The following is a 14,020-nucleotide window of genomic DNA, read 5'->3' on the forward strand; positions in this document are numbered from 1 at the left end:
ATAAGTAGTCGTCACTACTCAGGTTCACTATATCTCCTCTCACTATTTACTCTCTGGACCTGCTCAGCATACCCAAGTGCTTTCTAGCACACCCGGTTGATCCCCTACCTGCCCTAAAGCACAACCTGACCATACCAAGCCAGCATGTAAAGATCGCAGATGAAGCACCTCTATACAGAGGAAATAAATGCATGTACTTGGATGAGGAAGAAAGAATCAGAGAAATGAAGACCAGTGGTAAGTAATCCAGCCATTACCTTTCCCTGCTTATTCCGGTTCCATATTCACTGACTATAAACTAAAGTCACAAGACTTTGCTAAAATCTCTAGGTCTAAGATTTTAAAAAAAATACCATAGACAGCAATATTGCAGCATCAACCATGTATTGCAGCACCACAGGAAGGAGAGGGAAGAAGACTGGTAACCTCCAGCACATCTGAGGGGAAACCATCAGGAGTACTCCAGGTGGTAATCCAGAAAATGTTAAAAAGGAAAGCCAGAAGCTGGTGCACCAACTCAATGCAGAGCAGACTTACCAATAATCCAATCCAGAAGTAAAGAAGGCGAATTGAGCATGCGACAGCTAATAAAACAGCAGTCGGAAAACTGCAACAGATAAAAAGGCCAAAAGGTGGCCCAACAAACTGCTAGGAAACAACAGCAAAACACCCATAATTAAACCAGGCTAAAACAAAGTACCAAGGTAGATGGGAAGCAAAGGGGCCAGAACATAAGCAAAAACCAGAGAAGCCTGTAGATGAAGCCAACACAAGGGAAGGGGAACAAAAAGAAAAGGAATGGACTTCAGATCCACTGAGACGCCTCCACTTCTCAAATTGATTACATGTAAGAAAAAAAAATCTGCTGCGAAGAAACTGATCTATAATAAGTTGCCAATAGTGGCAAGAAAAGCTTTCTTTATCTATGCCCAGACAATCTGTTAATCAGGATTAAAACTGTCCTCAAATATATTTCATCTGATTTAATGGAAGGCGTCGAAATGCAATGGTTTTAATTAACTGAGCAATAAAGAATGACTTACTTACAATGCCGAACCTTTTTTTTTTTTAAAGAAATGCATAGAAAAATGTGGGCCTTCCATCTTGATTGTGCTAACATTACACCCATCACAAACAGTTCAAACATTTCCATTTCCCTAAAAACAGTTCGAAACCTTACTTGTCTCACTTCATGCTTAAACATTAGTTAAACTAATAACCAAACATTTTAGTCCTTTCTTCGTCTGTTTAAAATTCCACTGGCTAGAACGGTGATAGCATACAGTTTTTGCTAACCGTAAAGGCTCACATTTATCAGCATTCATCTTATGACCAGATAATTATCCAAATGTATTAATAAAGACAACAGAACATCATTGCATAAAATACAATCTTGTATTCTTTACCCAGAAACCTAAGCGTTTCCATAATGTTATCTAATCGTCGCCACCAAAGGATCAAGGTAAATATTAAATATGGGGTGTGATACTGGGCATTTTTACACCTTTCCCTACCTTTTATTCCGAGGAAATCAAATTGTTAATCTGTATAAAGGATTCCACGTAATTTTACAATGTAAAGTTACTGGCCATCTCAGAAAAATCAAAGTGTGTGAACACTGCAAACTTCTTCCAAATGCATTATTCCTATGAAGAATAATTGCTGCAGAACATTTTCCTCTCTGTGTCAGGTGCATCAGTCCAGTAATGATTTTTACTACCTTGTCTCCTCCGTATAAAACCGGTCTAACATTTAGGAACAAAACTCTATTACTATTTAATCAAGCTATAACTGATAATAAAAGAATTAACTCATCTATCCGTTGGGGCTACAGATTTGATATTATGACCAATCTGTGCACTTATCCGGAATGAATGTGGCCAAGGTAACTTTCAGGGATGGAGGAAGGGACACAGGAAGATTAGAAAGCACTTTTAATTAAAATAGGGGACATTTTTGTAGGATTCTTCAGGTCATTAATCTAGACAAGAAGAGCTTAATTTCAGATTCTTCACTATATCTAAATCTTGATAAGTAATTTCTGAATCTAAGCAAACAATCTCTTACTGTATATTTGGTTATGTTCAAGGGATGTCAGTATGTGTGTAGGGGGTGTTACTGGACTATTGGAGGTTTGTGTGGGGGTATGCTGCAGAAAGGATCATTCTATGCATCCAACACAGATGCTCTTAGATCTCGAACTCCCACACGTAAGTATATGTGCTCGGACTCCATTCTGTATCTGTGCGTATTTACTTGAGCATGTGTGTGGCTACGTGTATGGAGATGGACAATTCTACAGATCTATAGGTTTGTCATTTCTAAACAAAGAAACCCCTTTTTTAAGGGTTGTGTCCCATGCTTCTCATTCTCTCTTCGATCTAATCCGTACTCCCCTGACACCAATGCTTCCACTGCTCAATCCCATGACATTTCCTTGCTCGCAGCTTTGCTTGGTGCATAGTTTCCCGCTTGACCCCCAATGCATCTCCCACTACTTGCTCTTTTCCCCGATACAAACTCTTTCCCTGTCCATCCCTTCTGTGATACGCTGCTCCTATTCTGCCCTCTGCCTCCACACCCTGAACTTGTCTTTCTTTGCATTTAACTGAGCTGCCTACTCTTTATCCTTCTTCCAGTTTGCTCCGATTCAGTCTTTAATTGGAGCAATACTCCCAGTTTAGTCCAATGCTCTCTGTTCTGTCCTCATCAGCCATTTATCCATTTATCCTCTCTGCTCTGTCCCAGACATCCCCTACTACACGCTGTACTCCCTGCGCGATCACTTACATTGTTTTTAATTAGTCCCCTTATCATGGCATTATTTCTGATCCTTCCCCTTTGCTCCAAGGTCCTTTTCTCTGCTGCCCCAAATCTACTTCTCCTCCACACTGGGACCTAAATAAGTCCCTGACTCGCCTCCGTGTTCCCTACTGCTTATCTTGTCCTGGATTCTAACACGATCATCTTTTCTCTGTGTTCTTCATCCTTTATCTATTACCAACTGGGCTGCTCGCATCTGCCATTTTGCCCCTGTTGTCTTGCAGCTCTTTGGCTGATCTGCCTCAATCGCCCTGACTGCTGTACTCCTACTCTGTCCCTGCTCTTTTCTGTGATCCGATATCATTACCACATCACAATGTGGCCTGCTCCGTTTCCAGTACATTCCCTTTTTAAGGTTGTAGGACGTTGCAACGCATTCCGTTGCAACGCATGCCTTTCCCACGCATGCGCTACAACACGAATGCCAATCACACGCATAACCTTTACCACAAATATTCCTTTACCACGCATACTTTTACAACGATTTTCGTTGTAAATTCATGCATGGTAAGGGCATACTCTTGGTAAAGGTTATTCCCCCACCCCTAAACCCTTCTTACAAATACCCCTCCCCTGCCCTTAACCCTAAAACCGGACCCCTCCCGTATTTTTCTTAATCCAAAATTCCCCTTACCTCGCAACATCTCTTCTCCATGGTCTTCCGTGTTGACGCTGCACGTCGTAAAGAGGAAACAGAAGTATCTTTCCGGTTCCTCTAACGACGCCGATTGCCTCCACATCTCTACTTTTACAGGTGCGTTTTTTGGGGGGGGGGGGGGGGGAAGGGGGGGAGGGGAGGGGGAACCCTCCAAGCCACCTTTATTTTGCACGCTTTTTCGGGGGGGGGGAGGGGGAACACCCTTTTTAATTTTAGCCTTTAACACACATGCCTTTACTAAGTATCTCGTAGTAAAGGTATGCGTGGTAAAGGCTATTCGTGGTAACCACGCAGGCGTTGTAATGCATGCGTGGTTAAGTTATGCGTGGAAACGGCCGCGCTGTAGTGGCCGTTACCCCTTTTTAATAGTGTCACGGTTCTTCTGCTTGCTTCTGTGGTCCATGCTCTATTTAGATCTACCCCAGCTCAGTTATCCTCCTGTCTGAGACTGCGACTGATCATCAAGGTCCTCATGCCACACCAAGACTCGCACCTCCACAGCAGGTGATCCAAAGTATGTATATCTGGAGAGTGTGGCTGAAAAATCTTCGGACAGAAAAGTTGTCGCCAGAAGCCTTAAGAAAAAAAAAATATATATATATATATATATATATAGATACATTTAGTTTCAAATTGATTTAAATCTCTTACCACAAAGTTCCAGTTGGCATTAATTTTACTGGCGAATCCGCAAAGAAAGACGGAAAGGTAGAAGGCAGAAACGAAAAATGAAGTCACTGATACAAACATCACCCATCCCTGTAACACAGGCACAGGAACGTGAGAGGCAGCTACCAAGATCCACACAAGTCCTCCAAATATCTAAAGGGGGAGAAAATGCAATCACTTTAAAGTATTGTTGGCACATAAATAGAATTCCTAATGACACTATTATTTGAAAAATTGCACAAACAAGTGACTGAGTATCCATTCCTCAGGGTAGGAGGGCGGGCTTGGTGTAAAGTGTGTGTGTGTGTGGTTTTGCATGCATGTTGTGCTCATCACCTACAGGATGATGAGCAAAACATGCGTGCAATGAAAAGGTCAATGTCTAGGCCTAAAACCCTTGATTGAGCTACCTGAAAATTAAAAGCAATATTGGTACAATACAACAGTTGTTACGAAGTCTCCGTAACAGGCAAGTGTAAACTGGCATTACAGATCTAGCACTTTAATTTGTTAGATCAATAAAAACATAATATTTGGGTTTTTAAATTGATATGTAACAAACAAGTATTTCTATTCTGAGCATGCCAGGTTATATATACCGCCACTCCTAAAGCATGCCCTGGGTTTGGAGATCTGCATAAATACACAGCAATGCACTTTCGTCAGCATATTAGCAATAACTAAAATGTTTGTTATATTGTTGACAATTTTCCAATTTATGGAGTCTCTTCCCTAGGGAGTAGAGCTTCATTTGAAAGTATTTACCACTTTAAATCTATTTCCCTTAATCATCTCAGAACAGTAAGACATCAATCCTGCTCCCTGAAAAGATCAATGAACGTGGCTTAATATATAGCATTGCACAAAATAGTTTCATTAAGAATCAGGTAAGTTGGATTCAACGGTCGCTAAACAAGGTAAAAGAAAACAACATCTGTGTGATGCTGGCTACCTGTTAATGTTCACAATCTTTCTGCGGTGCACGGCAACGCAAAAATGAAGACGGTCATGTTATATACAGAAAATGTACTATGGCCACAGTGGCCTTTTTGCCAAATCTTGAATTCCTATCCAACTTTGGCCTGTGCATTAAATGTGAGATGAACAGAAAAACTTCATGACAAAGTGTGGGCAATGCTGAAAAGTGTGCATCTGGGTGTGATACTTTCATATAACCAGATTGCCAATGAAAGGTGTTTGCATGTAGACTTAGAGAAATGTCTTCAAATGAGCTTGACCGAGACACTGGAGAAATACGAGAACAGCACAAAAGGAGGTGATAAGCCTTGAGAAGGAAATCTAGAGATGTTAGAACTTATGACTCCCTGAACACAATTCCAGATCACATACTTTGGAGACCAGAGGCATCGTACTAGAAATAACCCCTGTTTCTCAAGTGTAGGTCTACTTGCACTATTCCCCAAAACAGTCGATTTCCCAGTAAGAGGTAGAGCACTGGCAAAAATAATCACTTCCATTAACTGGTTTTAAACTCGGGATCTTAGCAACAACAAGTGACTGTGCAAGCTTCTGCTTAATGTCAGTGAGAGACACTTGACTATTGTGCAGTATGTAATTAGTAGGCTCCAAGTTCAAATTACATTTCGACATATGTTAAGATATTTAAATGGCTGGTCGCAGCCCAATGCCAGCCAAAATAGATTCCATTATTTAGTCTATAGAGTCGTTTATCGAGTTAGGACATATATAGGCAACGCTAAAGCTCCCTGCTTTTATTTTTTTGATTAGCTTTATTGGTTATTTGTCACATAACAAAAAAGCCTTTCATTTCACTTTACCATAGCGCCGAAGGGATAGGATTTCACAAGCAAGTAGAAAAGAAGAAAAAGTATAGTAGAATATTATGGTAGAAAATATCATACAGCATGGCTGCAGTGGCTTCGTAAGTGTTAATAGTAGAACGCATCAGCAATCAGAGGCCATCCAAAAATAGAAGAGAACTCAGTTGAAAGGGCCGGGCCCATCAGGCCAGGTGAGCATTATTTCCAGACAGTGACTGTCCACCACAAGACCAGAAAGGAAAGCAGAGGAAGGACCACGGGTGTAAACACTAATATCAAAACCAATATCAATCAGTGGATAGAATATACAACCACTCAAACACCCACCCACACACACACTCCTACAACCACTGACTCAGATGACATGTTAAAAATACATTAGTAGTACAGAAAGAATATTAATTTAACTTATGGAGTTGCTTAGTATATATCTTTAAGTCGAAGAAATGTTGATAAAACATCATTGGATGATGTCATTTGAGATCATATCATCAGTGATGTAACTGACCAGGTCATGAGTGATGTAATATGGGATGTTATAAGCAGTGCATTGAGTGGCGTAATTTATAGTTGGGTCAGTTCTATAACTGCCGAATTTCTATGGTTTTGTACGAGTAAAATCTGAGCCCAACTATAACGTCCCTGCGACCTTTGGTTTTTGCAGTGACTTTCTAAGGTTTTTAAATTCTATTTCCTAACTATAGATCGATGTAACATTAGGTTTTTAATGGGAATTTCGTAGGTTTCATTAATTTTATTTCCTAACTGTAACCTTTGTGAATGGGTGTGTGTAATTGGCTTAATGGGTCTGTGAGTTGGGGGAGCGAGTGGCTGTGTGGGGGGGGCGAGTGGCTGTGTGGGGGGGGGCGAGTGGCTGTGTGGGGGGGGGCGAGTGGCTGTGTGGGGGGGGCGAGTGGGGGGTGAGTGGGGGGGGGTGTGTGGGGGGCGTGTGGGGGGGGTGTGTGGGGGGGGTGAGTGGGGGGGTGAGTGGGGGGGGCGAGTGGGGGGGGCGAGTGGGGGGGGCGAGTGGGGGGGGCGAGTGGGGGGCGAGTGGGGGGCGAGTGGGGGGGCGAGTGGGGGGCGAGTGGGGGGCGAGTGGGGGGCGAGTGGGGGGCGAGTGGGGGGGCGAGTGGGTGTGGGGGGGAGAGTGGGTGTGGGGGGGGCGAGTGGGTGTGTGGGGGGGCGAGTGGGTGTGTGGGGGGGCGAGTGGGTGTGTGGGGGGGCGAGTGGGTGTGTGGGGGGGCGAGTGGGTGTGTGGGGGGGCGAGTGGGTGTGTGTGGGGGGGCGAGTGGGTGTGTGTGGGGGGCGAGTGGGTGTGTGGGGGGGCGAGTGGGTGTGTGGGGGGGCGAGTTGGTGTGTGGGGGCGAGTTGGTGTGTGGGGGGCGAGTTGGTGTGTGGGGGGCGAGTTGGTGTGTGGGGGGGCGAGTTGGTGTGTGGGGGGGCGAGTTGGTGTGGGGGGGCGAGTTGGTGTGGGGGGCGAGTTGGTGTGTGGGGGCGAGTTGGTGTGTGGGGGGCGTGTGGCTGAGCGGGGGGCGAGTGGATGTGTGCAGGGAGCGAGTGGCTGAGTGGGTCCGTCATTGTGTGTGAACGTGTCATTAGCTCTGTGAATGAGTGGGCCAAAACGGAACCTCACCTGCCCCTTTATTGAACAATAGTCCACAGTTTTGCAGAAAAAATCTACCCAGCAGGAGTATTTTATAATGGTTAATTAGTAAGTGGGTAATAGCTAGTGCATATTCTACACTACAGCAGTGTAATGGACCAGAAGGAAACGTCTCTATTGACCTTGTGTGTGTTTCAGCAGTTTCATTGTTCCTCGTGCGTCATAATCCAGAAATCTGTGATAACATGAATACTCCTAGAGAAAAGCCAGCGAGACTACAAAGAGGTGAATCTCCACCAAACAAGGGTACTTCCTCATAACTATATGAAGCAAGTACTTCTTTGTTTGGTGGAGATGTCATCATATTCCTCTGCATTAAGAACGCGTCACCAAAATGAGTGGGAAATGCGCTGGGGGTCCTGTTGAGCTATCCATCATCCTGGCAGGAAGACGACTGCATACTATCAAGGTGAACAGGGAAAGGCCAAATGGCCAGAGCTTCAGGTGATTTTGCACATTTGAATGCTCGTAGTAATTTAAAGGAAGAACCATGGACTCTGCTTTCACCAGGTAAGGACAACAAAGGAACCACTTGTCAGTCACCACAGATTTTGCTCCAATAGATCAACAATGTATTTAATTCCAGAAAGCAATTCAGATTATCGTTCAATGTGGAATTGCCAAGAAAACACACTTGCTTTGACTTCATCAGGCCCAGGAAGTCCGATCATTTGTCCTTTACAAAAGTGAAGCTTCAACTGGGACACCTGCTAAGTTTATATTTGTAAGTACTTCCCGTTGAAGTTAATTTCTGTAAAATGAACATTAGGCCCAGAACGGCCCTGCCAAAACTTAATGGAGGAAAGTGGCCCCACCCCACTCCCCAGGCCAATTTCGGCCCAAGGGACTACACCCCCCAGGGCCTGGCCAAAATTCAATGGGGGAGGAGATCTGAGCGGCCTCCCCTCGTGCCAAGTTCAGCCCGGGGATCTCATCCCTCTGGCCAGACCACGTCTACTTGGGTGCACTGGCCCCACCCAAGGCACCCAGTGTGCTTTGATGGGGACTGTAAGGGGGCTTGAAAGCCCCCGCAGTGCCAGCTGGCTGCCCGCTTCCTGTGGGAGCCGGCATTGCCCCCACAGACAGGAAGCTGCTAAATATGCTGCTCCCTGCATGTGGGAGCAATCCTTTCATCCACTTCCCTGCCCGCTTGACAGTAGGCAGGAAAACAGATGAAAGGTCCGCTTCCAGCAAGCAGGAGCAGTTTTGCAGGTCCAGTCCGCCGGGAACAGAGTTACAGTTTGCTCTCGCTTAGCAGGAGCTGTCAAAGCACGGCCCCACTTTGCTGACTTGTTTGTAGCCCTTCTCGGGACTACACCATCATGGCGTTCATCCTGGAAAAGGTAGCAACAAATAGTGATGGTGTACTGCTTGAATTAATCTCATTCCCTGGTAATCACCATGGGTCACAATCTAGTCCATTGTTTTTTGACCACCATGCCACCTCAGACAGGAACCAGCCACATGCAAATCAGCCTTGGTCTTGGTCCAATGGAACAGTCTAGCCCAAATTGATAGGACATCTAGGGAAGTCAGTATCATAGCTCTTCAATTGTCTCCATCACTATCACTTTTCCGCGCAAGCACCCTCACAGACCATTTCAACGAGGCCACTTGGCAGTGTCCGGCTCACAATATAACAGATATGTAGAGAAGTCCCTCAGGTATGTCTAATCACCTAGATTACTCCAGCCTAAATGTTTAATGTCAGTCTCCAATTTACCGGCTTTTGTACCCAGTCTTCTGTACCCATAATGAGGTGAAGGATTTTTTTTTTTTTACAGCAGATTTGCTAGTCTTCTTTATTGAGGCAGATTTGTACTCCAGTATCGGGATGGTCTACTAAGCCTGTGTAACTATCCCCACTATCACCTCCAACCTCTCCTCAAAAGAGGTCACCTTTCTTGATTTACCATCCACTGTATATTTGTGGAGGCTCTCCAAAGATTCCATCAATCATTTCTCACTATTCCTCTTCTGGGGGCACGTTTGGTGAAAGAAACAAACTATGTGTGTTTCCAATTTCCCCAAAGGTGATCCTGCACCCACATATACCTCCTTTTGTGTTTTCCCCATGACTTCTCCACCTGCACACCATGGACACTGTGTGACCATATGTGTCTCCATGTGCAATTCCTCTGCAGTCCACCACAATCTCAGCATCTAACCACCCTGTCCCAAGGAGGCAGGCTGGAATGGGAGTCAAAAAGAATGGAGTGTGATGGAACCATTCCCCATGCTGCATCCTCAATCAAAACCCTCAACGCGCCCAGAAATCCATCCCACACATGCAAACTCGGTAAGGTAACGAATCAGGGTCACGGCTCAAGTCCATAACTGATCGTGTCAGTGATTTCTCACAATCATCACTGCGTGTGTTTACATCGCCATGTTATATCTCCTTGTGTCGTCCGTGGCAAACCACATCTCTGTCAACTTCTAGCAGACCAAGCACACCGGCAGGTTCACAGCTCTGACAACCAAAGTGGTGTAGTCTCCCACTCTAAGCAAAGTGCAATGTACTGCTAAATCACGCTCTACGGGTAGCAAACAACTGCAAAGTCCACAGCAAAACAGAGCTGTGGGAAGAGGCGTCTGCCTCTCAGCTTGCATGACCATTTTTGCAGGTAAAATTAAAATTGAATTCTAGTTAAGTACATATTTTTACTATGTTCTTTCATAACTTATGTATATGAATATTAATACAAAGTGCCTAACGTAAAAGCAAGAATTATTCTGCATTCCGTACACTAAAGGAAAAGTAGGTAGAAGCATCTTGTTTACGAGCACATTTTGGATTGGGGGTAAATTAATTCCTTTTGGCATCTCTTCTCAGCACCCGAAACAATCGATCCATCACATAAGACCATAGTGAAAAGGGCCTTATTTGATTTGTATCGAGTGAACAGAGAAAAAAATCGAATTTACAAAGCCAGTAATCATTGGGTACATACCACTACAAATATCATGTACTAAGCCATTTAACATGCCCCAAGGCTACCTACGCAAGAAATTGGGCAGATGGAATCGGAGTTTGCGGTTTAGATTTAGGGATGGGAGTGTGGTAAACTTACTCTGCTTCCCCTTAGGTTACACTCATAACTTGGGGAGTCTATTCTGCCCATGTAACCAGGGTGGAAAGCAAAGTTTGTTGCACTTTACACTGTTTTGTGGCTTTTATGTAAAATATACCAAACACTTTCTAATCCCTTATTTGAGAGCTAATGCCCTGACGGATTTTAATGAGGCTTTCAGAGTTTTACGGATGTTAAGTACTGACGATGTAATTTACAGAGTCAACCACTTTCTTCAAACTGCTGTCCGTTCTCGTGCCTCAATGAACACGACCTGAAGTGTGTTGATCATTTTGCCAAGTTAACTTATTGTGTTTTGTTCATTGGCTGTCCACTCACCTTAATGAACTTGGTTTGAAAGCCTGTTTATTATTTTGCTCATTGCACTTTTGTACATTGGGTGTACCATTAGATACGCTGTTTATAAGATTAGTTTTTATCAATGACTTAGGTTGTTTTACTGTTTGCACACTGCATATTTGCACATTTGATGTATCTTAGACATGTTGCTCTTTTAAAATATGTTTTATTATTCATTGGGATGACTTTTTATGCTTTTTAATAGATGTATTTTCTGGAAATCTCTGACATGTTTGATCTAGAACTATTTTTGCAGTATCTGCGTATTGAATCTGCACTTATTTGACTGTGTTTAAGAATGTCTGGTGTATTTTGTATGTACTTTTATGGATGTCTTGTTTATATCCGAATAAAGATATGTTTTTTTGTGAGCAATTTGGAACAATAATAAAGAATAAATGATTGCAGTTTTGGGTTATTTTTGAAGATGGAGAAATAGATATTGAAGCTCTGACAAACCTTTCAGTTTTGGACTGCATATGAAATATAAATGAATATGAGTAGTTATCAGAGAATTGGACAGTAGCTACACACCTGCTAACCCTCGAAAAAAATATGGCAGGCACAACATTTTATTTTCCACAAGCCTTCTCTAATCTCACTTGTTTGCACATGAAGATCACCTGAGCATTGTACTGTCACTTATTCACTTTTATAGCACCCTTATCAGACGTAATATTATATGGCGTGCTCGCAAATTACATATTGATGATCTACTGCTGGAGTGTTGGTGTTCTTTTCGACAGGAATAAAATCAGACAGAGGTTGTAGTAGTGCAAAGTGCTTTACACTTTAGGCACCAGCTGGAGGATCCGCCTGCTTCTGTAGAGTATTTTTGCAGAATATTGCAGCTTTCTCTGGGCTGCCTTTATATTATATTAGGCAATTAAAAAAACACCACAATCGCCACATCACATTAATAAGACTGAAGAAAAAAGATCAGAAACCACATACAAAATATTCATTATCCTCAAGGAAGCATGAATATTCTTCAAGAATCAATTATTTTCTGGCCAGCTCTATTTTTGTGGAGCAAGGCAGGGAAACAGAGCAGGACAGTTTACACCACTCTGATCATCTGCATATTCGGCAGATTTTAAAATAAAAAAAAGTCCACTATAGTCATTCCATATGACTGATGTTGGAGCAGTGCTTACCTTTACTAGTCTTAATATTTGTTTAGGCTTTTTAGGTCTCGTCTGGCGTTGGCAGTGTGCATGCGCTGCTCTTGCCATGCGAGGGCTTCTTGGAATCAATACGGTTCCAGAAGTTGTGTGTTCGCTCCGCCTGCAAGTTTCATTGGCGTGCGTCGTTTCTCGTCATTAATTATGCTAAACATACTTCGGTGATTGCACTAGAGGGTTTTTAGTCCCTCCTGGTTGCCACCCTGTCAGCTTTAGGCCCCGCCCACCGGGATTGGATCTTTTACTTGCGGAGGGACACGGCCTCCTTCAATTACTCGGTAAGCACTAGATTTGTTATTTTTTGGAAGTTATATGCGCGGTCAGCTTTCATTTTCGGGACTGCGAGCACTATATATAGATTTTTTTTTTTTTAAGTTTCAGCACGTGTTTTGTCGCGTAGGGAGGGGCAGCGGAAAGGGGGCACAGCTGCACTTCTCCGGACCACTAGCATTTTCCTTATTTATGTTGTAAGGCACTGACTTGTCATGAGGACACTTCGTAGCGATATTCATGTTCAGACGTTTGGCTGTGGCGCCTTACAGACTTGAAGGCTAAAGCATCCTGCTCTCACTGACTGTCCTCACTCACTTCTACGCCAAGGTTCACAGGGCCCTGCGAAATTCAGAGGGGAAGCTCAGAGTAAACAGTTCCTTCACATAGCACAGGTGGGTTTCAAAGCTCTCCTCTCCTGGTCAGGTTGTGCCACGAGACCTCCTCGGCAGCATAGAGTGACTAACATACGATCCCAAGACCTCTTAACCCAGAAGACCCTCCCCTCCCCGTCCTTGCATCTACAGATCTTTGCTGACATGAAAGGCTGCTGCTAGCTCCGTTCAGCATCAGTTGTGGTCCTGACTGCTGAAGAGCAGCGCGCGCCTGAGGGACTGAACACTTACTGAGCCGAGCTCTGCAAGAAGTCGTTCTCAGAGGACGCCGGGATGAGACGGGGAGTAACCTTTCCGCCATTGCCAGCGGAGGAACAACAAGCATTAATAAAAATGCAATAGGTCTCGCCTTTGATTAAGTTGAAGCCATTTGCTTTGCTATACAATACCATTAGGAAAGCAAATGGCTTTAACTTAATCAAAGGCGAGACCAATTGCATTTTAAATCTGGGGTTGCAAGCATATCTGACAACAGAAAAAGGACGATTTACAAAGAGGATTCTATGGGGGGGGGAAAGTTCTCTGCGAATAGGGAGAGAAAGTAACCAAGTATCTGAAGAAAGGTAAGGGGTTTTGTACTAACAGATTTCTAAAGGGTGATCTAAGAGATCGCCTTCAGAATAAGCTCTCTACAAGACAAAGCATTTAAATCATATTTCTTAAAAAATGAGGAACACATTGGCCCTATTCTAGCTCGACTGGTATAAGCAAGCCGATCGAAAAGGCAAAATTCTTTAGCAGTGTCAAAGGCACAGCACTTGGATGTTTCAAGATGAAAGTATTATGCAATATGGCTGGTGGGCCTTATCATTTAATACTAACACAATACACAAAATTGGACCTCTGATACTCTCACATCAATCCTTAGCTCAACTCGACAGTCGTTATTTTGTTACATTGCCCAGGGAGTCTGGGTGTAGAGGTTACTTGGCTGTCCTTGGTTACGGGATCCGCGGGAGCCGTCAATAATACAGCACTTGGCTAAACCACACTTTGAGATGGAGTTATACTCTACCCTCGGACAGTAGAGGCCTTTGGGGTCCCAGGACCCGGGTGCAACAACGGGATTTCTTCTATCATGCTCGGCAGCTCTGGGTGCACAGATAGCTGGCAGCTGTCAAT

General features: G+C 43.9%; 1 protein-coding gene across 1 annotated transcript in view; it reads right to left on the reverse strand.

Annotated features, from left to right (window-relative positions):
- Nucleotides 1-14,020, reverse strand: part of MAL2 (mal, T cell differentiation protein 2) — a 151,042-nt gene that overhangs the window by 37,776 nt on the left and 99,246 nt on the right. Inside the window, exon 3 of the mRNA XM_085605059.1 lies at nucleotides 4,133-4,303. Within this exon, the coding sequence (XP_085461185.1) occupies nucleotides 4,133-4,303 (171 nt within the window). The remainder of the gene's footprint in view (nucleotides 1-4,132; nucleotides 4,304-14,020) is intronic.

This window comes from Triturus cristatus, chromosome 5_1 (assembly GCF_964204655.1).
Source record: "Triturus cristatus chromosome 5_1, aTriCri1.1, whole genome shotgun sequence".
Classification (NCBI taxonomy): Eukaryota; Metazoa; Chordata; class Amphibia; order Caudata; family Salamandridae; genus Triturus; species Triturus cristatus.